The 24444-nt window shown below is 39.3% G+C and overlaps 4 protein-coding genes and 1 pseudogene across 5 annotated transcripts; all 5 read right to left on the reverse strand.

Moving 5' to 3' along the window:
• Positions 1 to 2187: 2187 nt before the first annotated feature.
• Positions 2188 to 4733, reverse strand: LOC126616853 (scarecrow-like protein 14). The gene has a single exon (XM_050284982.1). It carries the CDS (start codon positions 4372 to 4374, stop codon positions 2320 to 2322), a length of 2055 nt encoding a protein of 684 aa, XP_050140939.1. The 5' UTR covers positions 4375 to 4733; the 3' UTR covers positions 2188 to 2319.
• Positions 4734 to 5690: 957 nt separating this feature from the next.
• LOC126616918 (scarecrow-like protein 30) lies at positions 5691 to 8104 on the reverse strand (annotated as a pseudogene).
• Positions 8029 to 10846, reverse strand: LOC126616857 (scarecrow-like protein 30). Its single transcript, XM_050284986.1, has one exon. The coding sequence runs from the start codon at positions 10345 to 10347 to the stop codon at positions 8311 to 8313; it is 2037 nt and encodes a 678-aa protein (XP_050140943.1). The 5' UTR covers positions 10348 to 10846; the 3' UTR covers positions 8029 to 8310.
• A 227-nt stretch (positions 10847 to 11073) lies between these two features.
• LOC126616856 (scarecrow-like protein 14) lies at positions 11074 to 13774 on the reverse strand. The gene has a single exon (XM_050284985.1). It carries the CDS (start codon positions 13287 to 13289, stop codon positions 11226 to 11228), a length of 2064 nt encoding a protein of 687 aa, XP_050140942.1. The 5' UTR covers positions 13290 to 13774; the 3' UTR covers positions 11074 to 11225.
• Positions 13775 to 17247: 3473 nt separating this feature from the next.
• On the reverse strand, positions 17248 to 19812 carry LOC126616859 (uncharacterized). 2 transcript variants are annotated; one of them, XR_007621280.1, is made up of 4 exons: positions 19096 to 19806; positions 18782 to 19023; positions 18577 to 18697; positions 17248 to 18256 (listed from the first exon to the last, which is right to left on the reverse strand). XR_007621280.1 is itself a non-coding variant. In XM_050284987.1 (4 exons), exons 2-4 carry the CDS (start codon positions 18581 to 18583, stop codon positions 17556 to 17558), a joined length of 315 nt encoding a protein of 104 aa, XP_050140944.1. In that variant the 5' UTR covers positions 18584 to 19023; positions 19096 to 19812; the 3' UTR covers positions 17248 to 17555. The 2 variants fall into 2 exon arrangements, 1 of the variants encoding a protein (XP_050140944.1); XM_050284987.1 differs by having other exon boundaries at positions 17248 to 17731; positions 18125 to 18256; positions 18577 to 19023; positions 19096 to 19812.
• Between the last annotated feature and the right edge of the window lie 4632 nt (positions 19813 to 24444).

Below are 24444 nucleotides of genomic sequence, written 5' to 3' on the forward strand. Positions count from 1 at the left end.
TTGTACTGTGAGTTTTTTTTTTTTTTGGGTGAAATCGTCTGTGAGTTTAAATATAGTGTCTTGTTGTGTATTTATGTCAAATGTGATATAAGCAACTACATTTGGCCAAACGTTCTTCCAAACATGCTCTAAGATTTGGTGAAGAGACTGAAGAGACGGGCATTGTATGAGCTTTTGTTTTTTTCGCACCAGCCACGAGGCTATGAGACACATGACACAACTTGGAGAACCAATATATAAGGTAAATCTCTCTTTTTAGATTTGTAGTGGATAAATGCTTATGTTATCGTATTATGAATGTAAATAACATATTCAGATAAGAATCAACCTAATTAATATATCAGATTCACAATCTAGTAATATAAGTATTTTCTGATGCCAAACAGTCTAGCAAGACAGTTTCTAGTACCATATAATCATGCATAAACTATGTGCTTTACTAAACCAAAGATGGTTTTTTCTAGGGTGGTGCTATTCATACACTCGTTTTTACCTTTCACAATCCATCTATTAATTTTTATTTTTTGATATTCTTTAATTCATTCGATCAGACGACTGAAAATTAAAAAGTGTATGTAAAAGATAAAAAAAGATGTATGGATAGTACCAAACTTTTTCTAAGCTTTGGTGCATTATCCATGATATGGTGCGGTGGGGCGGCTACCTTTAACTACAGCAACAAGGACGCCAATCTATTCAAACCCTTGATTCATAACATGAGAGAAAAGTAATATTAAAGGGGATTCCAATTTGTCCTTGCATTTTAATAAACAGGGTCAGTGTCATCCAATTTGATGTGGATCTCTACCGATACACAGAAGATGTGGTGGGGTATTTTTTTCAACCAGAACAGTCTCTTAAAGCCTTGATTTTTCTTTTTCTTTTTTTTTTGTGGTGGGGTCAGATTCATCCAATTTGATGTGATGTGGATCTCTAACAAAACACAATGTGGTGGGTTTTTTTTTTTTTTTTTTTCAACCAGAACAGTCTCTTGAATTTTTCAGAGAAAAGCCTTGATTTTTTTTTATTTTTATTTTTTTGCCTATTTGGTTTGACTCAATGCATGGCGATTTCTTTTGTGGCATTTGAATATTTATAGGCTCTCTCTCTCTCTCTCTCTCTCTCTCACTTGAATTGCATGCATTGTATACACTTGAATTGCATGCATTGTATATTAGGTTTGCTGTCAATGATGCATAGCAGTCCAAAATGGCCTGGTACTTGTTCCTCAAGCGTTTAGTCCAAATTCTCTCTCTCTCTCTCTCTCTCTCTCTCTCTCTCTCTCTCATACACTTGAATTGCATGCATTGTGCATTAGGTTTACCGTCAATGATGCATAGCAGTTAAAATGGCCTGGTAAACTGTGTATTTTGGCCTTCGGATTCCCGAGTAAAAAAGCGAGAGAGTCAGCGAGTAACTAAGGAATCACAGGTTAAATGAGTTTATCGTGACAGTCCTCTTCGGCTAGCTTCTTGAAGTTTACAAGTCGAATGTGTGTTTGAAGTAAATTCATGATTTTCACTGCATAATTTTAAGTTTCGAGTTCATCACTTCACGCTTTGATTCGTTAGTTCAAGTTCTTAAATCTGTTAAGCCATATTAAAAATTTTCATCAAGTTTAATCCCTGCTTCCTATGTAACTAATGAGTTAGAAGTTACATCGCGCGCATAAGCTGCAATGAGGCTGCCGCAGCCAAGTAACCGCGCTTAGAGGGCTTTCCGGACTAAATTCTTTTAGTTGAGCTGCATTTTGATCAGAGAGCTGTTAATCATAAACCATGACTACGTATATTACATGAGAGTCTAAAAGATGCTTGACTCTAGTTTGGCACCAGGCAAAGCCCTAGCACCTAGTGGGGAACCTAGGCGGTTTTTCTTTTTCTTTTTTTAATTTTAATTAAATTTAGTTATCCAAAGTATAATGACAGACAGATTATAAAGTATTAGAATATGTTGAAAACATGGAGAACGAGTGTTCATCCAATTATTCAACAACTTTCTAACAATTTATTGAAAAAATAAAATGCAAAATGATAGTTAATTATTTTCTGTCTATATGACAGTTGCGACCTAGATAGACGCCTAGGTGGGTCTAGATGGACGCCTAGGCGCCATTCCTTAATTTTTAAACATCTAGAGATTAATTAAAACGGTGGCTAGTCGCCAAACATCTAGGTAGGGCCTAAGTGACACCAAACGAAATTATTTAGAACAGTATAGTACAAACAACTTGAAAACTAGAGAACAAAAAGATTGCATATTGTAATAGTTATCCACGACTCTTAAAAACTCTAGCCTAGATAACATGAGATCCAGCACCTAAGCAGGTTTCCAGAACGCAAGACCGAAGATGATTCTGCCTTTCCATCCCTGAAGCATCCACTCGCCATCTTCATCTATTCGAAAATCATCATGATAATCCATTGCCTTCAGCATAATCTTCACTCTCTTCAAGAGTCCCTGGTCTAAAGGCACCTGCTTGAACCCAGCTCGATGATACCTAACCTGCCACTGCTTGTATGTCTCAGGCCTTTCAACTCGTTCCAGTCCTTCACACGCGACGACATTCATTATGTCTTTACCATATACTGCCTTTTCAAACATCAGCCGCTGCTCATCTTCTCGAGGAATAGTGGCCTCAAACATGTCAAACATTGCAGAGAAGTGGTAGAGCGCCTCTTTGAACCGTGTGACAAAGAAGGGTGAATTGTATGTCCCGTTGATGACTCCGTGAATAAATAGGTCTGGATTAATTTTTCTGATCAACTTTAGGACAATGTCCCTAGGACTGCTTACCACCACGGTTTCATCAGGTATGTGCTTTAACCGGTGCATGCAGTTCACCACAGTAAGCTCATTTCTGTCAATTTTAAGATCCTCAAGTTGGATAGTCTCCCATTTCCGTGCAATGACCTTGTACTCAAACTGGACATTAAATCTTGCAGCATATTTTTTCAAGCGACGCCCCGTCTCTTCAACCCTTTCTGTAGGTAGAAAACCTGGTTGGGGAAGCTCAATTGCTGTCAAACGAATATGAGGAGGTCCACCATTTCTCTCTGAGAGGCGTTGGATAAAGCAGGGCCATTGGAAACCATAGGAAATACCAAAATCAACAACGTGAAGCCTTGTTGCCTTTTCAGCTAGTTTAATAATTGTCCTGTTGGAAAAGAAGTGTAACATGTGCTTGAAAGGGCAATACTTAACATACATCTGGTAGGCTTTTAAGATTTCAGCAACTGGTGTCTGTATACTCAAAAGAGGCGAATATAACGGGGTTCTGGCTCCTGCCAAGCGCGCCTCAAGGCCATCAGCAAAGTAATGAGATAATCTCTCGGTTGCATCACCATAGGGAGAAGAGTGCTTCCTTATCTGCTTCAGTAGTTCACTCGCAGTTCGTTGGTCATAGCTTGCCACGGCTTGTGCACATTGAGTTAGCAGGGTGGTAAGATCCACAACTTCCCTGTTATTGTTCTGTTTCTTCGAGCGGGTTGTTTTAGACCCTTTTGACTGCTTGGTAGGCTGCAACTTCTCACATACCTCACTGCCCAAAGGTTTGTCACGAATACAAGATTCATGCGTATGATTCACATGACAGAGTAATACCTTATCAAACATTTCTTGTGGCTCAGCATCGTCGCCTAAAGCAGCTGATTGCTTGCTACTTCTCCCTTCATCTGCATAATCACCATCCTCCCTTTGACGATTCTTCTTTCCCTTCAATCTGTTTGCTGAGATGTAGCCATCATTCTCTGGCTCGGGTGCAAAATTCCTCCTCAGTGTATTACCTCCCGTGGGGACTGATTGGTACCTCTCCACGTCAATGATTCCATATCTCCCATTTGGAATGAGAGTTCTTGCTTCCCCAACTCCTCCAAAATTCCCAGAAATTGAGTCTGAAGCCAACAGGGTTTCTGAACAATCGAAAACCGAGTCTGTCCTAGCAGATCTAGAATCATTACTGCTATGGCAACTATGTGAGGAATCATCATCTGAGTGCTCAAAGCTATGGTACACCTGAAGAGGCGGTTGGTCAGGCGAAGGAGGATCCTTCGCATTAAGAACATCATAGAAAGATTTCTCAGCAGCAAGGAGGGCCAAACAGTTCTGCAACATGCAGGGCTTATCCTCCAAGTCCTCCTCCAAAAGAATATCACTTATGTACTTGAGCACAGGACGGCTGTCACTAATGTCAAAGCAATCTCCATCTGATCCCGAGCTCGAAAGCCCGGAATCGGTTGGATGGTCTGTGGTAGTTGGAAGGAAAAGTGGATTGGTGGGTTCATGATTCACTTGGAATCCATTGACAAGATTCTGGGTAGAACCAAACTGGAAGTTTTTCATGGAAATTGAGAATCTTTCATAAAGGTTATACATAAAAACAACCAATTTAGCAGAAACTGGTAAGAGTTTTCTGGTTTTTCCAGAAAACCCAACTGAGATATTGGAATTTTGGAACGGATGGCCAACAAAAATTGGGGAAAACAAGAAAGTGATATAATTTCAATCTTATTTTATGCAATTCACACACCAGATAAGAAATCAAGCCAAATGGGTAAGTGAGAAATACTCACAAACATACAGATTTGTGGTTGTGGAATTCAAGCAGGTTAAGAACAGAATCAAGATTTGAACTTACAAATATTGGATATTTTCAGAGTACCTCTTGGTCTTTTGAGTTGCAGAATACTTCACACCTGAAAAAGATGAAAACATAAGTGGGTCAGAAGATATGATTGCAGGTATATCCAAATATATATGTGTGAGTGTATGCGTGTTTAGTGATAGTATTTTTTTGTTTCTTTATACATACATACATACGTTCGTGCGTACATACATACATACATACATACATACGTGAACCTTAACCTTCTGGGAAGGTCTGAAGTCTTAATCTCATCTTCAAGTTGGACAAAGTCACCAGCCACCTTGTGCACCATCCGCTGTGTGTGTGTATAAGTGAATAAGGACCACAAACATAACGATCATACCGACATGGGCTACCAATACAACTTTTCTAAGTCCATGAGTGATTATTGTATATTGTTGTCTGTTTAGTAGGTTAATCATGAGTTCTGCTCAAAGTATGCTTGTGATCCCACGTAACCCAGTAAATGTTGTTCACATGTTTAATTTCTGTGGTACTAAGAGTTGTATTGAGAATATTTAACTCACGTTGGAAAATGAAATTTTTTGCATTGATAAGTTAAATCCCAAATTCATTAGAGTTTTCTCTCGTTTCTGAATCTAATGTCGCTAAATTATTAATTTATGTGAGATTGCTAAGTGATAAATAAGCCAAAAGGAATGGAAGAGTTTGTTAACATAGATGTAATCTCATAGGAGAATGAACGGACTCATTCTTTTTGATAAGCCACATATTTTCTAGTATGTCGTATTGCTTGTTGACAAGTTACAATTCTTAAGATAAGTCATAGCTCTTATCATACTTTTTTTTACTAAGTGTATGCTAGTATGTCAGTGTTATGGTGTAACTTTCACATCAAATACACACGTAGTAAATCCGACATCATCATGATCATATTCCAAAACTAAAAAATTGCAGAAGATATTTGATCAAGCTCCATAGACAGAGATGGATAAGAGAAAATTAAGATTGAAAAAAGAAAAGCTACAAGAGATATTGATAATTCAAAGAGAGTACAAATTTTAGGCATCACACTGTGAAACTCCTAAGCAGGCTTCAAAGCAGAAAGAGCAATGACGATTCTTCCTTTCCATCCTTGCAGCATCCATTGGCCATCTTCATCTATTCGAAAATCGTTATGATAACGCATCAACTTCAGCATGGATTTCACTTTCTTCAAGAGCTCCTGGTCCAGGGGCACCTGCTTGAACCCCGCCCGGTGATACCTAACCTGCCAATACTTGTATGTCTCCGGCCTTTCAACTCGTTCTAGTCCCTCGCACGCTATGACATTCATTATATCTCTACCATATATTGCTTTTTCGAACATTAGACGATGTTCATCTTCGCGAGGAATAGTAGCCTCAAACGTATCAAACAACGCAGAGTAGTGGAAGAACGCCTCTCTGAACCGCGTGACAAAGAAGGGGGAATTGTATGTCCCATTGACAACTCCGTGAATGAAAAGGTCTGGATTTATTTTCTCGATCAAGTTTAGGACAGTGTCTCTTGGACTGCTCACCACGACTGTTTCATCGGGTATGTGCCTTAACCGGCGCATACAGTTAACAACAATCATCTCATATTTGTCAACTTTAAGATCCTCAAATCGGATAGTTTCCCATTTCTGAGCAATCACAGTATACTCAAATGGGACATCAAATCTCTCAGCATATTTTTCTAGGCGATGCATTGTCTCTTCAACCCTTTCAGTGGGTCGAAAACCTGGTTGGGGGAGCTCAATTGCTGTGATACGAAGGTTAGGAGGTCCACCAGGTCTCTTAGAGAGGCGTTGGATAAGGCATGGCCATTGGAAACCATAAGAAATACCAAAATCAATTATGTGAAGCCTCGTAGCATTTTCTGCTAGTTTGATAATTGTTCTATTGGCGAAGAAGTACAACATCTTCTTGAAAGGGCATGAAGTAACATACACCTGGTGAGCTTTTAAGATTTCGGTAGCTGGTGTCTGTGTACTTAAAAGAGGAGAATACGAGGGGGTGCTGGAGCCAGCCAAGCGTGCCTCTAGGGCGTCAGCAAAGTAATAAGCTAATCTCTCGGTTGCATCACCATTGGGAGAAGAGTGCTGCCCTATCTTCTTGATTAGTTCACTCGCAGTTCGCTGGTCATGGTTTGCCACAGCTTGTGCGCATTGAGTCAGCATTGTGCACAAATCTACTACTTCCCTGTTCTTATGCTTTGTCTTTGAGCGTGCTGCTTTAGAAACTTTTGGTTGCTTGTTGCACTGCAACTTCCCACTTGCATCAGTTTTGACATATTGATCGTGAAAACAAGACTTAAACTCGTGGCCCGCATCCCGACAGAGCAAAACCTCATCAAACAATTCTTGTGGCTCAGGGCCATCATTAGAGGCAGCTGACTGTTTTTTTTCTCCCTTCTTCTGTATAATCGCTATCCTCCCTATGCATCCGATGAAGACTCAACCGGACAAGATTGGACGTGAGGGGCTTCTGAACTCGATACCGAGTGTGTCCTAGCAGCAACACGGCCATTACTACTATGACAACACTGTGTGAAATCATCATGTGAGTTTTCAAAGCTTTGGTACATCGGAAGAGGGGATTGACTGGACGAAGAAGGGCCCTTTGGATTGAGAACATCATAGAAAGATTTCTCAGCAGCTTGGAGGGTCAAGCAGTCCTGCAACATGCAGGGCTTACCCTCCAAATCTTCTTCCAAAAGAATATCACTTATGTACTTGAGCACAGGATGATTGCAATCACTAATGTCAATAGTATCTGCATCCGAACCAGGGCTCGAAAACACGGAATCACTTGGATGGTCTGAGATGGGTGGAAGGAAAATTGGATTGGTGTGTTCATGGTTTACTTGGAATCCATTTACATGATTTTGGGAAGAGCTTGAATCATGATTTACTAGATTTCGAGTAGAACAATTCTAATTACCCAGATCAGTTTCAAACTATACTCTAATAGCTCTAGCTTAGCGTACGGAAATACGCTAAATTACTAGCGGCAGAGATTCTCTTTTGCAACCAAGATATTGTTTTGAGTTGCGTCACTTAAATGTTTGCCAAGTGTTTAAAAAGTACACTACTTGTTCAATAAATGTTTGTTTAAAAAATACACTACTCGTTCGATAAATGTCGCGATATCTTTAGTTACATGAGAGTTTCTCTTGTGAAGAACTACACTTGGGCTAATCGATAAAATTTGTAAGCCCATGTGTTTATTATTTTCTTGACTGTGACTGTGACTCTGAACATTGACCATGCTAACTTGTTTTCTTTTACACAAGCGATATTTGGACAGCAGAGAACCGAACAAAACACGACAGTAAATTCTCTCATCCATTTTAGCTACAAACCTCTTGCAATATGTTGACATTTACAGCAAACCAGAGAACCAAAGTTTGAATATATTTAATACCAAAAAAGTAGACAACAATAGCAACCTCCGTACTGATGTTCACTAGCATCTCCTTCAACTTGGACTAAATTTGGAAGTTCACATCCGTTTCTTCATCCAACGTGTACATTGAATCTAGTGAGTTATCCAGTCTAGTACAATCTCAAATACCAGACGAGGCGTATAGTTAGGAACGAAAACAAGATTGAAAAAGGGTTACAGGAAATATTGAAGATACAAGAAAATACAGATTTTAGGCATCACAGAGTGAAACTCCTAAGCAGGCTTCAAAGCAGTAAGAGCTATGACGATTCTTCCTTTCCATCCCTGCAGCATCCACTGGCCATCATCTTCGATTCGGAAATCACGATGATACCCCATCACCTTCGACATGGTCTTCACTTTCTTCAAGAGCTCCCGGTCTAACGGGAGCTGATTGAACCCGATCCTCGCATACCTAGTCTGCCACTGCTTGTATGTCTCAGGCCTTTCAACTCTCTCCAGTCCCTCGCACGCTACGACATTCATTATGTCCCTCCCAAATATTGCTCTTTCGAAGAACATTCTTTGTTCATCTTCGTGCGGAACAGTGGCCTCATACATATCAAAGAACGTATAGAAGTGGAACAGTGCCTGTTTGAACCGTGTGGCAAAGGCGGGTGCATTGTATGTTCCATTGACAACACCGTGCACAAAAAGGTCTGGATTGAGACTCTTGATCAAATTTAAGACAGCATCTCTTGGATTGTTCGCCATCACTGTTTCATCAGGCATGTGCTTCAACCGGTGCATACAGTTAACCACGGTCACCTCATTTCTGTCAATACGAAAATCCTCCAGTCTGATGGTTTCCCATTTCTTGGCAAGGACGTTGTACTCAAATGGGACATTATACCTCTCACAGTATTTAGTCAAGCGACGCGCCGTCTCTTCAATTCTTTCTGCTGGTCGAAAACCTGGTTGGGGAAGCTCAATTAATGTGATACGGAGATTAGGAGGCCCGCCAGTTTTCTCTGAGAGACTCTGGATAAGGCAGGGCCATTGCAAACCATAAGAACTACCAAAATCAATAATGTGAAGCCTTGTCGCCTTCTCTGCTGTTTTCATAATTGTTCTGTTTGCAAAGAAGTGCACCATCTTCTTGAAAGGGCATGCAGTAACATACACCTGGTAAGCCTTTAAGATTTCAGTAGCTTGACAGTGCATCGTCGTAAGAGGGCAATATGACGGGGTTCTGGCACCAGCCAACCGTGCCTCTAAGCCATCAGCGAAGTAATGAGCTAATCGCTGGGTTGAATCACCATAGGGCGAAGAGTGCTGCCTTATCTGCTTGAGTAGTTCATTTGCAGCTTGTTGGTCATAGCTTGCCACAGCTTCTGCGCATTCAGTTAGCAGTTTGCACAAGTCTACTACTTTCCGGTTGCTGTTTTGTTTCTTTGCACGTGATGATTTAGATCCTTTTGACTGCTCCTTATGCTGCAACGTCCTATTTCCCTTAGTTTTTGAAGATTCATCATGCAAACACGAGTCAGGTTCATGGTTCACACTCTGTAGTACCTTATCATATATTTCTTGCAGATCAGAATTGTCAGAAGCAGCAGCTGACTGCTTGTTTCTTCTTCCTTCTTCTGCATCATAGCCATCCTCCCTTCGATGATTCTTCTTTCCCTTTGGTCCATTTATTGAGCTGTAGCCATCATTCTCCGATGCCAAATTCCCAATCAGCGTGTAAGGACCTGGAGGCCACTGATCAGAACATGGAGGCGCTAACTGGTCCCTCTCAAGGTCAATGGTTTCACAACTTTCATTTGGAAGGAACTTGATTCCATGCGAGGGCTGTGAAAAATCCCAGACCCAGCCACTATTAGCAGATATAGAGCCATTACTGCTAGGAAAACTGGCAATAGATCCATCACTGCTATGACAACCAACATCCGAGTTCTCAAAGCTTTGGCACACAGAGAAAGAGGGTTGGTTGAGTAAAGGAGGGTCCTCCGGATTAAGGGCATCATAAAAATATTTTTCAGCAACTTGGAGGGCCAAAGATTCCTGCAACATGCAGGGTTTACCCTCCAAATCTTCCTCCAGAAGAATTTCACTTATGTACTTGAGCACAGGTTGATTGCAGTCATTAGTGTCGATAGTAACAGCATCCGAACCCGGGCTCAAAGAAGTGCTTAAATCACTAGGATGATCTAAGTTAGATGGAAAGAAATTTGGGTTGGTGGATTCATGATTCTCTACGAACCCATCTGCAAGATTCTCATCAGAATACACTAAATTCAAGCCATCGCCGAATTCAAATCCTTCCATGGGGACAGAAAATCTTTCAACAAAAGGGTTATCCACAAAAACAATCTATCTAGCAGGATTTGCTCAGAATCCTTATTTTTCAAGACTCTAAAGTGATGAAATTTGGAACTGGTGAAAACCAAAATTTGGAACTGATAACCAAAAATGAAATTAATGAAGGAAAAACTGAGAAATATTGCAGAGTACCTGATAACTTGTGGAACAGCACAATGATCAGACATATGCTATTTTACTCTTTTGCAATAAAATCTGCAGAAACGTCTTCACACTGCATTTAACGGACTTCTGGGCAGGTCTGAACTCAATAAGTATGACCAAGTCAGTTGCCAAATTTTACCAAAACATCAGTTTTAGAGGGACCAATCAGCAAAGTTCAGAAGTCCATGCTTTGACTATATACACCTTTCCTGGGTTCCCAGTTCCCACCATAATTTAATTTTCTATACAAAGTTTTTGCAGTGAAGTCTGACCATGTTAATTATAAAATATATAAAAAGATTAAAATTAAATTAATAAACAATAAAGAACAAATAAATAAAAATAAGAGCATTAAAAGTAAAACTTGAAAAAAATTCTAATTAGTCACAGTTTACTAAAGCTAAGACAGATTGACCATATGAGCTCACCAGCAACCTCATAGTATAACAATTTTTAGATTTTTTCCTCTTTAAGTTGAAATTTTCTTCATTGCTTCCATAGATTTGGGTTTCTTATGTTTTACAAATCCACGATCAAGCTCTCATTGGCAGCGATGAATTAATTGAAAAATAAACAATAAACTCACGAAACCAAGTACAAAGCAGTATAAACACCTTTGTTCCTGGATGGAAGATTACAGAAAAAACTCGACACCAAAGATGGTAAAGATTGTAATAGCTCTAGGCCGGTACCCAAATTGAAATGGCCAAGAGAATTTTTCCTTTCCATCCCTGCAGCATCCAGTTCCCATCTTCGTCAATCCAAAAATCATCATGATAACACTTTGACAATCTCCTCGCTTGCTTCAAAAGCTCTTGGTCTAGTGGAAGCTGCTTGAACCCAGCCCTCACATTCCGAAACTGCCACTGCTTGTATGTCTCAGGCCTTTCAACTCTTTCCAGTCCCTCACAAGCTATGACATTCACTATGTCTCTACCATAAACTGCTTTTTCAAACAACAGCCGCATTTCATCTTCGCGGGGAACAGTGGCCTCAAATATATCAAACAATGCAGAGTAGTGGAAGAGTGCCTCTCTGAACCGTGAGGCAAAGAAGGGTGCAGTGTATGTACCATTGACAATCCCATGAATGAAAACGTCTGGATTAATTTTCCTGATCAACTTTAGCACAATGTCTCTTGGACTGGCACTGCTCAACATCTCCGTCTCATCAGGTATATTCTTTAAACGGAACATACAATTGACGGCAGTCGGCTCATTTCTGTCAATTTTAAGATCCTCAAACTTGATTGTCTCCCATTTTTGTGCAATGACATTGCACTCGAATGGAACATTAAATCTCTCAGCATATTTTTTCAAACGGCGTGCAGTCTCCTCAACTCTTTCTGTAGGTCTAAAACCTGGTTGGGGAAGCTCAATTGCTGTGATACGAAGCTTAGGAGGCCCACCAGGTCTCTCCGAGAGATGTTGGATAAAGCAAGGCCATTGGAAACCATAAGCAATACCAAAATCAATAATGTGAAGCCTTGTTGCGTTTTCAGAGAGTTTCATAATCGTTCCGTTGGCCACGAAACTTGACGTGTGCTTGAAAGGGGATGAGGAAACAGATACCTGAAAAGCTTTTAATATTTCAGCAGCTGATGACTGCGTACTAACAAGAAAAGAGTATGACGGGGTTGTGGCGCCATCCAAGCGTGCCTCTAGGCCATCAGCAAAGTAATGAGCTAATCTCTGCTTTGCATCACCACGGGGGGAAGAGTAGTGCCTTATCTTCTGGAGTCGTTCACGTGCAGTTTGTTGGTCATAGCTTGCCACGGCTTGTGCACATTGAGTTAGCAATGTGCTCAAATCTACTATTTCTGTGTTGCTACTCTGTTTCTTTGAACGTGTTGTTTTGGACCCTTTTGACTGCTTGTTACCGAAATGACGCCGCCCATGACTGAGTAACACTTCATCAAACATTTCCTGCGGCTCCGAGTCATCAGCAAAAGCAACTGGCTGCTTGCTGCTCCTCCCTTCTTCTGGATAATCACCATCCTCCCTTTGATGATTCTTTTTTCCCTTCAATATATTTGTTGAGTTGTACCCATCATTCTCCGGCCTCCTCATCAGTGTGCGAATTCCCAGAGGGCACGGATCAGTGTGCGAATTCTCCAGGTCAATAGTTTCAAAACTTTCATTTGGGAGGAACTTACATGCTTCCCCTACACCTCCAAAATGCCCAAAACTTTGCATCTCAGAAAGAGGATCCGAACCCAAAAGGTTATCCGATTGAGACTCAACAAGATAAGATTGGAAATGGGAGGTTTCTGAAGAATCAAAACCCCAGTCTGTCTTGGTAGCAATAGAGGTGCCATTACCGCTATGAAAACCCGGGGTGGAATCATCATCCGGATTCTCAAGGCTATGGGACAAGGGGGGTTGGTTTGGCGAAGGAGGACCCTTTGGATTAAGGACATCAAAGAAAGACTTTTCCGCAGCTTGGAGGGCCAAACAGTCCTGCAACATGCAGGGCTTACCCTCCAAATCTTCTTCCAGAAGAATATCGCTTATGTACTTAAGCACAGGATGACTGCAATCTCCAGGGTCAATAGAATCTCCATCTGAACCAGTGTTCAAAGGAGGACTTGAATCACTAGAATTATGGTCCACATTTGTTGGAGGGAAAATTGAATAGGTGGACTCATGATCCATTTTGAATCCATTTACAAGATTTTGATGAGCATAGACCCCAAAATTGAATCTTTCCATGGAAACATCACATCTTTCAAGAAGGGTATCCATAAAAGTTTCAACTTTCCAACAATCCCAAGTCAGATTTTTCAAATTTCAAGAAACCCAACTGGCCTGGGATATAAAATTTTAGAACAGATAACCAAGAATTTATGGACAACTTAGAAAGTGAAATGAAAAACGTAGTCTTGGCTCATGAAACTCACCAGATAAGAACTTGACCCAATTGGGCAAGCGGGAAAAATACCCAGAAACAGATAGCAAGATTCAGACTTTGCACAAATCAGTAAACAAGTATTTTTGATCCAGACAAATCAGCAAACACGCTAACAGGAAAAAAGAAGGAATTGAACAAACAATAAAATCTGCTGAAATTTCTGGAATAACTAAGAAAGATGGCAGAGTACCTCACATGGTCACACCTGAGAAAAATCATAAGGATCAAATAGAGTGACTGGACTCCAAAAAACTTGGAGCTGGAACTGCGGAGGCAGTAACAAGGTTTGATGGGTTAGCATAGAGAGTTTTAATTGTTTGGCCTTAAAAATACTTATAGTTTAGACTATTTTATTATTTTTAATTATTATAACTCACTAAGTAAATAAAAGTTCCGACAGTAAGACTATTTTTAGAAAAAAGAAAGAGTTGAAAATATTAAATAAATTATTTACTTTAGTGAAAGTTTTGAACACGTTTCCTAGGTTTGCTAGGGAGTAGTCTATAGGTTTTAATATTTTATTATTTTTAGATTTTTTAAGGAGCAGTCACACACGGTGTTAGGTTTTTATCACACATGATTCTAGGTTTTTAAGAGTAATTATAAACTTTTATTATTTATTCATTTTAATGAGTACTTACACATTTCTTAAGATTGTATTTTCGGCTTTTGAAGGCTATAACAGTAGCCGATTTTTTTTCATTTTTCAGAAAGCTTTGGTGACATTCGTGTACAATTCACAAAGACTGAGCCTACAATTGTGAAAGTTTATTGATTTTTCTCCTTAATAGGTAAGTTTCGGACTACTTTATTTTTAATTCTTGATGAGTTTATTTGTTTGTTGTTTGAATTTTTGTACTTGAAATGTTCAGTTTCCAATTTAATATATTTTTTTCCAGATAGATTTCTTAAAAATATAATTTATTATATAAACTTGTTTATTGTTTTTCAATTTGTTAGGTCAACGTCTCTTCAATGAAGAGGTTAAGAACTATTGATTCATTCTTTAGAAAAAAGAGATGACAGTGATAAATTAGAGAGTGATATACATTTTGCATCTAATGATATCACACCAGTATCAACTGAGCAACCTTATGATCCTCACCAGACATCTAATATAATTTCTTACTTCAAATTATTGCTTTTAGGCTTATTATTGTGTAATTTTATGTAAGTAACAAAAAAATTTAACCATTTGATTTCATGGTAATAATTTTAGTTTAGCTCACCCAACAAATAATTTCTAGCTCCGCCATTGGCTGGAGATCCATCAATCTTTATAGCAATGACTCTTTTAGGAAGGGGCTTAGTAAAGTTGGACAAAGTCAACCACCGACAACCACAACAACCCAGCCTCATTCCTCTAACTTTGGTCGGATATGTATGAATATTAGAACGCCACCTTACTCGGTTTTGCACTAAATCCTCCGTTAATTCTCTAAAAACTCCATATTTTTTCTTATGCACTGTTTTTAAAATGCTCACTTAACACCGCTTAAGCCCCACCTAGACGCTAGCGTTTGAAAATTAAGAAAAGACGCATAAACCTGCCTATGCATCCGCCTAACTAGCCTAGACCCTCTTGATAAGATATAAAGCAGATTATATATATAATTCTATTTTGTAATTTTTATATCTCAGTTTTGGGTTAACTATACACTGGCAATACAAAAAAAATAGAAGATTGACTAAGTTAACTTTTTAAGGTAACAATATATTGATTATGTTGTCACTAATCCTTCTGTGTAGGCATACTTTTCTTCTTTTTTTTCTCACTCACCTATAGTAGTATTTTGTTTTATTTGAGTGTAAGATTTGATTCACATCTATGACGAGTTCAATGGAATATGCAATCTTCATAAAGTGAATTCAGAGAATTAATATATGAAGTGAGAGAGAGAGAAAAAGAGAGAAAAGCTGAATGATAAAGCTCCCTCAACCTCATGTTAGGGTTTTGTAGCATGAGCTTGTTTGCGCAAACATAATAAGGCCATCTTCAACCGATGGCCGATTAAAGGGCTCGTTTTAGCCCTCTGATCATTCAAGATATTAATATTTTAATGAACAGTACATGGCCATATTTGCCTCCGTCTCCAACCGAGGGCCAAAGGGCCAAACATAATTTATTATTTAAATTTAAAAACTACAACAACTTAAATTCAAATCCAACAACAACTTAAATTTAGAAACTACAACTTATATTTAAAAACAACGAATTAAATTAAAAACTACAAATTAAATTTAAAAACTACAAATTAAATTTAAAGGAATGGTGAATGAATGGTTTAGGTATTTATAGAAAAAAAAAGTTAGAATTTTTAAGGCCATCTCTAACCGAGGGCTGGCCAGATGGCTCATTTTAGCCCTCTGGCCCTTCAAGATTCTCCAAGATATTAATATTTTAATGAAGGCCATATTTGCCTCCGTCTCCAACCGAGGGCCAAAGGGCCAGATGGCTCGTTTTAGCCCTGTCACAAAAAACCGTCTCTAACCGAGGGCCAAAGGGCCATAGGGCCAAACATAATTTATTATTTAAAAACTACAACTAAAATGTTGTTTAAGTTTCATGCTGTATACTTTTTATGTTGTTTAATGTTATTTAATGTTGTTTCATATTGTTTAATGTTGTTTCATGTTACTTAATTTAATTTAATGTTGTATAATGGCTTAGGAAGTTATAGGAAAAAAAAATAGAATTTAAAAAAAATATGAAACAAATTTTGTCAAATAGAAGTTATAGGAAAAAAAATGGAATTTAAAAAAAATATATGAAACAAATTTTGTGAAATAGAAGTTATAGGAAAAAAATGGAATTTAAAAAACAATATGAAATAAATTTTGTGAAATAGAAGTTATAGGAAAAAAATGGAATTTAAAAAAAAATACTAATAATGTAAAAAAAAAAAATCAAATCAATGCAACGGCTAGTAGCCGTTTCATTTGAATTTTTTTTTAAAACAATCTTGTCGGTTATAACCGACAGGAATACACCATTATTTAGTATATTAAATAATAGCATGTATTTCTATCGGTTATAACCGACAGGAATAACAAAACTATAAAAAAAAAATAGCCAGCCCGCCAGCCAGCCCTTTGGCCCTTTGAAATTTCGTGGGGCCCTCCCAGATTCTCGAGCCCTCTGGCCTAGCCCTTGGTTGGAGACGGTTTTAGGGCTATTTTCGGCCCTCTGGCCCTCTGGACCCTTCGGTTGGAGATAACCTAAGAATTAAAAAAAAAAGGCCCAAAAAACCTAAAAAAAAAAATTTGAATCCAACGGTAACTGGAGTCAGCTAGCCGTTGAATTCAAATTTTAGTTTAAGCATTCCTGTGGGTTATAACCGACATGATTGGTGTTTTTTCTGGCCAACCTCGGGCTGGCTAGCTGGATGCAGCCAGCCCTCCAGCCCTTTGGCCCTTTCAGATTTCGTGAGGCCTTCTCAGATTCCACAAGCCCTTTGGCCTAACCCTTGGTTGGAGACGGTTTTCGGACTATTTTCGACCCTTTAGCCCTCTAGACCCTTCGGTTGGAGATGGTCTAACTAAGAAAATGGAGCCCTTTAGTATTTACTAGAAATTGGTACCCGCGTACTGTTGCGGGATTAAAAATTATTTGAAAGGTTGTCTAAAAAATATAAAAGATTAATATTATTTATATTGACAACATTAAGAAGGTTTTTACATGGAAATAATTTGACTGATACGGACCACGTACAAAAGATCACAGATTTGTTTTTTGTGAATGCCAAAAAGATTAGATGTGAGTTTATTTAAGTAGTTTCTGTGGCATGTCCAGACAACAATTTTCTTATGACAAATAGTCCAATAATATAAATGTACACTAATGTTTATGAATCAAATAAATTGAATAGGCAAGAGGTAACACTACTGCTTCCTGGTAGTGTCGAGTTTTCTTTCCCTTGCACTTCCTGCATTGTTTTTTGGTTGTTTGCCTCGTTGTGGGCTTTTGGTGTATGTTTTGGCATCTCTACCTGATTATGAATTCCAGTTTACCAAAAAAAAAAAAAATGATGCCTGCACTGTAAACCGCAAAAGACTAATACATGCAAAAACAAATAAAAAAGAAAGGTGAACAAAAGTCTTCAACTTTTGACAATTTCACACAACTTCAAGACTTTTGTGTGCTCACACACACAGCCCTCGGCTAGGAAGGAGGCTGTCACGGCTGTGCTTTCTGTCACACTCTGCTTTCGGCCACTTTTGAAAACATTGACATCTAGCAGAAAAGTCTTTGGGCCACTTTCGAAAACATTGACATCTAGCAGAAAAGCGAGAGAGAGCTGAGAGATGAGTGAGAGGGAAGAGGATCCTCTCGTGAGCTTAGGAAGGAGATCCTCCTGACCAACTTATCTGGGCCGTTCAATTTTAATTTAATAGTTTCAAACAGGTAGCTTTCTAAAAATTATAATAATTGCAACCATTAGATTAAATTTGAACGGCCTAGATAGGCTGATTAGGATGATCACCATTTGAGCCCCGAAGAGAATCAATCTAAAAACAAAACCCTCCAAAATCACAAAAGGAAATTTGAACAGAAAACAAGTTTGTAAATCCAAAATCACATAAACGAAATTGAAACGGTTGCATTAGAAAATCCTCTTGTACTCGTAAAACAATAATAATATTACATCAGAAATACCAGAATTCTTACCAGCATTGGGTTTATAGCTGAAGCCTATAGGTGTAAAATTCTCACCAGAACTACCAAGATTTTTCCTGAAACTTTTCTTTATCTTCGTGAGAATCAGAGGATGAACTCGAGCATCCTGCTCCAATAAGAAACCTGCATAAAGCCCCCAACAAATTCAACTAGTGTTTAAAAATTAAAACATTCAAAAGCAATATTTGTGATACTTTTTACTTGTTATTTAAAAAAAGCATGCTCAAGAAACCTCTGAAAAACCTCTAGCCTTTCAGAAAAGGTCATCAAACCATATAGAACCACAAACACAAAGCACATAAGAAATGCAAAGATGCAGATTTTCAAGGAAGCTTAACAACCTCCAGGAGCAAGAAAAAATTGCAAGATGGATTCGTACAAAATGCTACAAACAATTAAGCAAATTCATGTCCATTTTAACATGAATACAGCAGCAACATTACCTGCCATTCCAGTCAGACTGAAACCTACGAAATGGATGAACAACAGGTAGCAAATCTTTCTGCCTCATTTCAACCTCGTGAACATGAACCGTCTCTATTTCCATCTCTCCGCCGGTTACATCTTTACCAAAATTTAGCTCACTCACCAGCAGCAGACGGACTCATTGTATAGAAATATATCTAAGACATAAATGAAAGGATCTACCTTTAGACTTTTGCCAGATTGGAATCCTTCCGGAATTGATCTGAACCTCAGCATTAGAGAGGTACACGTGAGATGGTTCAAGGGGTTTTGCCAACTCCTTATCCCCAACATCATTGTCATCACAGTCAGAACTATCAACCCTGCCAATATCGTCTTGTTTCCCAAGTATAATCCCAGAAATGCCTTCCTCTCTTTCAGGCCAATCGTTTCTTCGGCAAACATCCAAGAAATGAATCCCGAAACTGAAAAACAAAACGCATCAAACATGCACAAAAACGATCTGAAAAACAAACCATCAAACATGCAAAACTCACCTGGAAACGCCGGATTAGATGGATCTCAACCAAGTTCGAAGCGAATCCAAAATGGGCACAAAATTTCTGAAATAAAAAAAACCTTGTGCGGCAACAAACATGCAGAACTTACTAAGAAAACACAGATCAAACCAATCAAAAACCCAAAAAAAATATTGGAATCAAACCAAAAAGGCAGAGAAATTAACAACCCTTACTACTAATCGAAGAACAACTAAGGAAAACAGTCAATATTTTCAACAACGACAAGATGATGAAGAAAACAGAAGCCAAGGCGGAGCAAAACGGACGGCGAAAAACAAAGGAATTGGAGATATGTGGAGAGAATAGCCGAAACCAAAAGAAAGATCCAGAACAACTAAAGCCAAAACATCCACCGATGATGGACGAATCGAAAGGGCAAGACTGCACTTTCAAAGTTTCACTGTACAGAAGCCGATATACAGTTAATAAACAGTAACCCTTGAGTTTGAGTTTTAGTATTCTCTACTGAAATGGATATACAGTTCACTGTGTTTCGTTCTTTTGTGAAAAATATGGTTGTAAACGAGAGCAAATGTATAAATGTTGTATCAAGATAAACACTATCACAGAGTCATTGTCTAAAGCCAATACGTTGTTTACACATGCTTACGTAGACGAACGATTGATGTATATTTATCTTCGGTTAATGAACGAGAACCAGCGAACTGTAATATGTGAAAAACACATTAATAATAGTCACCAATTGTTACCCTAGCTTATCGATGTAGCACATAATACGTCCATTGATGCTATAACTATGTGAGACACAAGTCACAGAGCAGTTGAGATCTAAAATGCTATGATAACTACTTAACAAAGAGGATCCTGTTGACAATTTAGGCCATCTCCAACCGAAGGGTTTAGAGGCCCGAAAATAGCTCAAAAATCGTCTCCAACCGAAGGCTAGTGAAGAGAACGTTACTCAAGTAACTCAACATAATAGTAATAACAAACAGTTAAAAGTTAGTTAGGAAAATTACCACACTTGTAACTTTCCTTTACTCTGTTAGTCTGTTGTATTTAGCTTCCATATAAATACTCTTGTAACTTATCCTTTGGTGTAATGAAAATCATTTCCCAATATGGTATCACTCGCCTAAAGTCTACCGACTAAGATCCTTCGTACACTTCCTCTCATTTTCTTAGTCACCAAACAGGTCTCATTCCTGTCATTTTCTCTCTGCAATCCACAATCTATGGCGGCCAATTCTTCGACTTCTTCTTCCCCAGTGATCGCGCACCATCCTTCTCCTTCTGTGCTTGCTGATCCTCCTTCTTCTTCTCCAAATCCTCATCCTTCAGTTCCGCTGCACACAAACCCTAATTCTTCAATTCAGGCCTCGATCAACTCGATTACGATACACAATATCGGCAGCATGATTCAGACTAAGCTCAAGCGCCATAACTATCTTGTGTGGCGATCTCTCTTCGAGCCGATCTTTCATCGCTACAAGCTTACCGGTATTGTTAACGGATCTGAACCTCCACCGCCTCAGTTTCTTGCTGATGATTCTGGTCGATTCACCTCTGTTCCCAATCCAGACTATGAATTGTGGTATGAGAAGGATCAGAACATCATTATCTGGATCAATTCCACACTTTCGGAAGATCTGATTCCTTTCACTGTTGGCGTTCAATCTGCGCAAGAACTCTGGCAAAATCTTGAACGGCGATTTGGCGGTGTATCTCGTTCTCACATTCATCAACTCCGTTCAACCTTGCAATCTGCCAAGAAAGGTTCATCTTCTATTTCGGAGTATCTCCAACGCATCAAAGAGGCTACTGATGCTCTTGCCGCCGCTGGTGCTCCTGTGGATGATCATGATCTACTTCTCATCATTCTAAATGGCTTACCTGATGAGTATGATTCTTTTGTGGATTCTGTTCAGTTTCGACTTGCTGATACTACTGTTGATGATCTTCACGGATTTTTGTTAAGTAAAGAAATGGCTCTTGCTCGCAAGCATTCCATTCAAGGAACAAATTCTGCACCCTATCAAGCTTTTCAGTCTGTTCCAGCCCGTCTTCACCTCCACTCATTCCTATACCTCAGGCGTATATTGCTCAGCCTCCTCCTTCCTCTAATTTCAACAGAGGCAATTTTCAGCGCAATAATTCTCAAAGGAATTATAATAATCGCAATCGATACACTCGTAACCACATCAACAAAAATGCTTCTAATCGTGAAGGAAATCGTAGTGGTGAAGGATTTCGTAATGGTGCTCGGTTCTTTAACAATAATTCCAGGAATGTTCCTTGTCAAATCTGTGAAGACACTGGTCATCAAGCGATTGACTGCTCCAATCGTATGAATCCCAATTTTCAAGGCCGTATTCCACCAGCTAAGCTTGCTATGTATGCTCGCTCAAATGCATCTTCTTCTCCTCCGTGGCTACTTGACTCTGGAGCAAGCTCTCATATGACCAACAACCTCCAAAATCTTCAGAATCCACAACCTTACAGTGGCCCCGATAAAGTCTACATTGGAGACGGCCAAGGTTTGCCGATTTTCCACTCTGGTTCCTCGTTACTTCATACTCCTTCTGCTACTTTTAAATTACAAAATGTGTTGCATGTTCCACACTTGAAGCATGATCTTGTTTCTGCAAATATGTTTCTTAGAGACAATTGGTGTTCCTTAACTCTAAATCCTTTTGACTTTCATGTCAAGGATCTTACTACGGGGATGATGTTTTTTAGAGCTCCTGTTCGCAATGGTCTCTATCCCTTTTCTGCATCTTTTCAGTCTTCATCGAAGCATCATGGTCTTACTGCACTCAAGGCATCACAACACACTTGGCATCAACGTTTGGGGCATCCAACGTTCAAGACTTTGCAATATGTGATCTCAAAGTCTTTTTTGCCTTTATTTACTATTGTCAAACAATCTTTCTGTTCGAATTGTGTTTTAGGCAAATGTGCCAAGTTACCTTTTCATAATTCTATTTGTCATTCTTCTAGATCTTTAGAGTTGGTTCATGCGGATGTTTGGGGTCCCGCTCCACTGTCTTCTATCAGTGGATATCGATTCTATGTCATATTTGTTGATGACTTTACTAAGTACACTTGGCTGTATCCTCTCAAACATAAATCAGAAGTATTTCAAGTTTTTGTTCACTTTCAAGCTCTTGTTGAAAATCTGTCTGGTCACAAAATTGGAACTTTGAGATGTGACTCAGGGGGTGAGTTTATTAGTACTCGGTTCAAACAGCATTTGTCCAGTCATGGCATCCATCAACATTTTAGCTGTTCATACACTCCTCAGCAGAACGGGTGTGCAGAACGGAAACACCGACACATTGTGGAAACAGCCAGGACACTACTTATTGCATCTCAGGTTCCTCATCAATTTTGGGTAGAGGCATTTCTCACTGCAGTTTATCTCATTAATCGGCTTCCTCCAACTGCTAAATCTTCACCCTGGGAGCAATTTTTCAAGAAGAAACCAGATTATACTCAGCTGAAAGTCTTTGGTTGCAGCTGCTATCCTTGGCTCAAGCCATATACACAGTCCAAACTCGACCCCAAGAGCAAGTTATGTGTTTTTATTGGCTACAGTTTGGTTCACAAAGGTTACAGATGCTTAGACCCCTTCACCAATAGAGTGTATATCTCCCGGCATGTCTACTTTGATGAAACCACATTCCCATTTCATAATCCCTCTCTTGTTTCATAGCTACCCTCTTGTGCTTCCTCATCAGTCAATCCTTCCTCATTTTCTCTTACCTTTCCCAACCTTTATTCTTCATCCCCTCTTACTCCTTCTATTACACATTCACAATCCCTTACCTTTCCCCATGTCTTTCAACCTCCACCATCTGTAAGTCCTACTGAATTTGCATCTGCATCAGTTTCTGTACCTGCACCTGTCTCAGTTCCTAATATTGTCCCAGTTCCTGATATTGTCCCTGTCCCACTTCCAACCCTTCCTGTCTCTACTCATCCTATGCAAACCAGGTCAAAATCTGGAATTTTTAAGCCCAAGGCCTTTACTGCTACCAAACATCCTCTTCCTTCCAACTTAAACACTGAATTTGTTCCAACTACATACATTCAAGCATCCAAATATCCCCATTGGAAAACTGCAATGCAGGATGAGTTTAATGCTCTGCAAAAAAAAAAGAACTTGGACATTGGTTCGCTCTGATCCTTCTTACAATCTCGTTGGGTGCAAATGGGTCTTCCGGATTAAAAGGAACCCTGATGGTTCTGTGGACCGTTATAAAGCCCGGTTAGTAGCTAAGGGCTACAATCAGCAGGAGGGTATTGATTACAGTGATACGTTTAGCCCAGTGGCTAAACCAGTTACAATTCGACTTCTTCTCACTCTTGCAGTTCAGTCTAATTGGTTTCTGCATCATTTGGATGTAAGTAATGCGTTCTTGCACGGCTCTCTCAAGGAAGATGTGTATATGTCTCAGCCTCCAGGCTTCATTGATCAGGACAAATCTTCTTATGTTTGTCACTTGCAAAAATCCCTCTATGGCTTGAAACAAGCTCCTCGGACTTGGTTTGAAAAACTGCAATCTGCTCTATTCTCTATGGGATTTAAGGCCTCACAATCTGATCATAGCTTGTTTGTGTTGCAACAACCTGTCTTGGTGGTTGTTTTGGTTTATGTTGACGACATTCTTGTCACCGGACCTTCTTCCACAGCCTGCACTAATGTTATCTCTCAACTTAGTGATCAGTTTCCCATTAAGGATTTAGGCGATTTGCATTTTTTCCTTGGTTTGGAGGTTACCCGAGCTTCTACAGGGATCTTTATTCATCAATCTAAGTACATCTTAGATCTTCTCCAACGCACTAAAATGGATGGAGCAAAGCCCTGCACCACTCCTCTTGGTTCTACTAAGCTTGATCTCACTGGTTCTCTATTGGATAATCCAGAGGAATATCGCTCTATTGTTGGTGCTCTTCAGTATCTTACATGGACTCGTCCAGATCTCTCCTTTTAAGTAAACTTGGTCTGCCAGTTTATGCATTCTCCTCGGGAACCCCATTTTCAAGCAGTGAAGCGCATACTCCGCTATCTTAAGGGAACACTTGGATATAGTCTCTGGTTTCCTAAAAACTCGACTCCTCTTACTCTCAAAGCATATTCTGATGCTGATTGGGCAGGCTGTTCCTGGGATAGACGTTCTACTAGGGATTTTTGCATCTTTCTTGGATCCTCTATCATCAGTTGGAGTGCCAAGAAGCAACACACCGTTGCTCGTTCATCCACCGAAGCTGAATATAGGTCATTGGCACACACTGATGCTGAATTAACATGGATCTGCAAATTGTTCACTGATATCGGTTTCAAGCTGCCTTCTCTTCCTC

The sequence above is a fragment of the Malus sylvestris genome, chromosome 3, assembly GCF_916048215.2.
Source record: "Malus sylvestris chromosome 3, drMalSylv7.2, whole genome shotgun sequence".
Lineage (NCBI taxonomy): Eukaryota > Viridiplantae > Streptophyta > Magnoliopsida > Rosales > Rosaceae > Malus > Malus sylvestris.

Excerpts from the sequence above, each read along its gene's own strand:
- LOC126616853 (XM_050284982.1), bottom strand. The coding sequence starts at position 4,374 with ATGTATAACCTTTATGAAAGATTCTCAATTTCCATGAAAAACTTCCAG.
- LOC126616857 (XM_050284986.1), bottom strand. The coding sequence starts at position 10,347 with ATGGAAGGATTTGAATTCGGCGATGGCTTGAATTTAGTGTATTCTGAT.
- LOC126616856 (XM_050284985.1), bottom strand. The coding sequence starts at position 13,289 with ATGGATACCCTTCTTGAAAGATGTGATGTTTCCATGGAAAGATTCAAT.
- LOC126616859 (XM_050284987.1), bottom strand. Across the intron at positions 17,732-18,124 it reads CAGCTATAAACCCAATGCTG|ATGTCAATGTTTTCGAAAGT; the intron begins GTAAGAATTCTG and ends CTTTTCTGCTAG.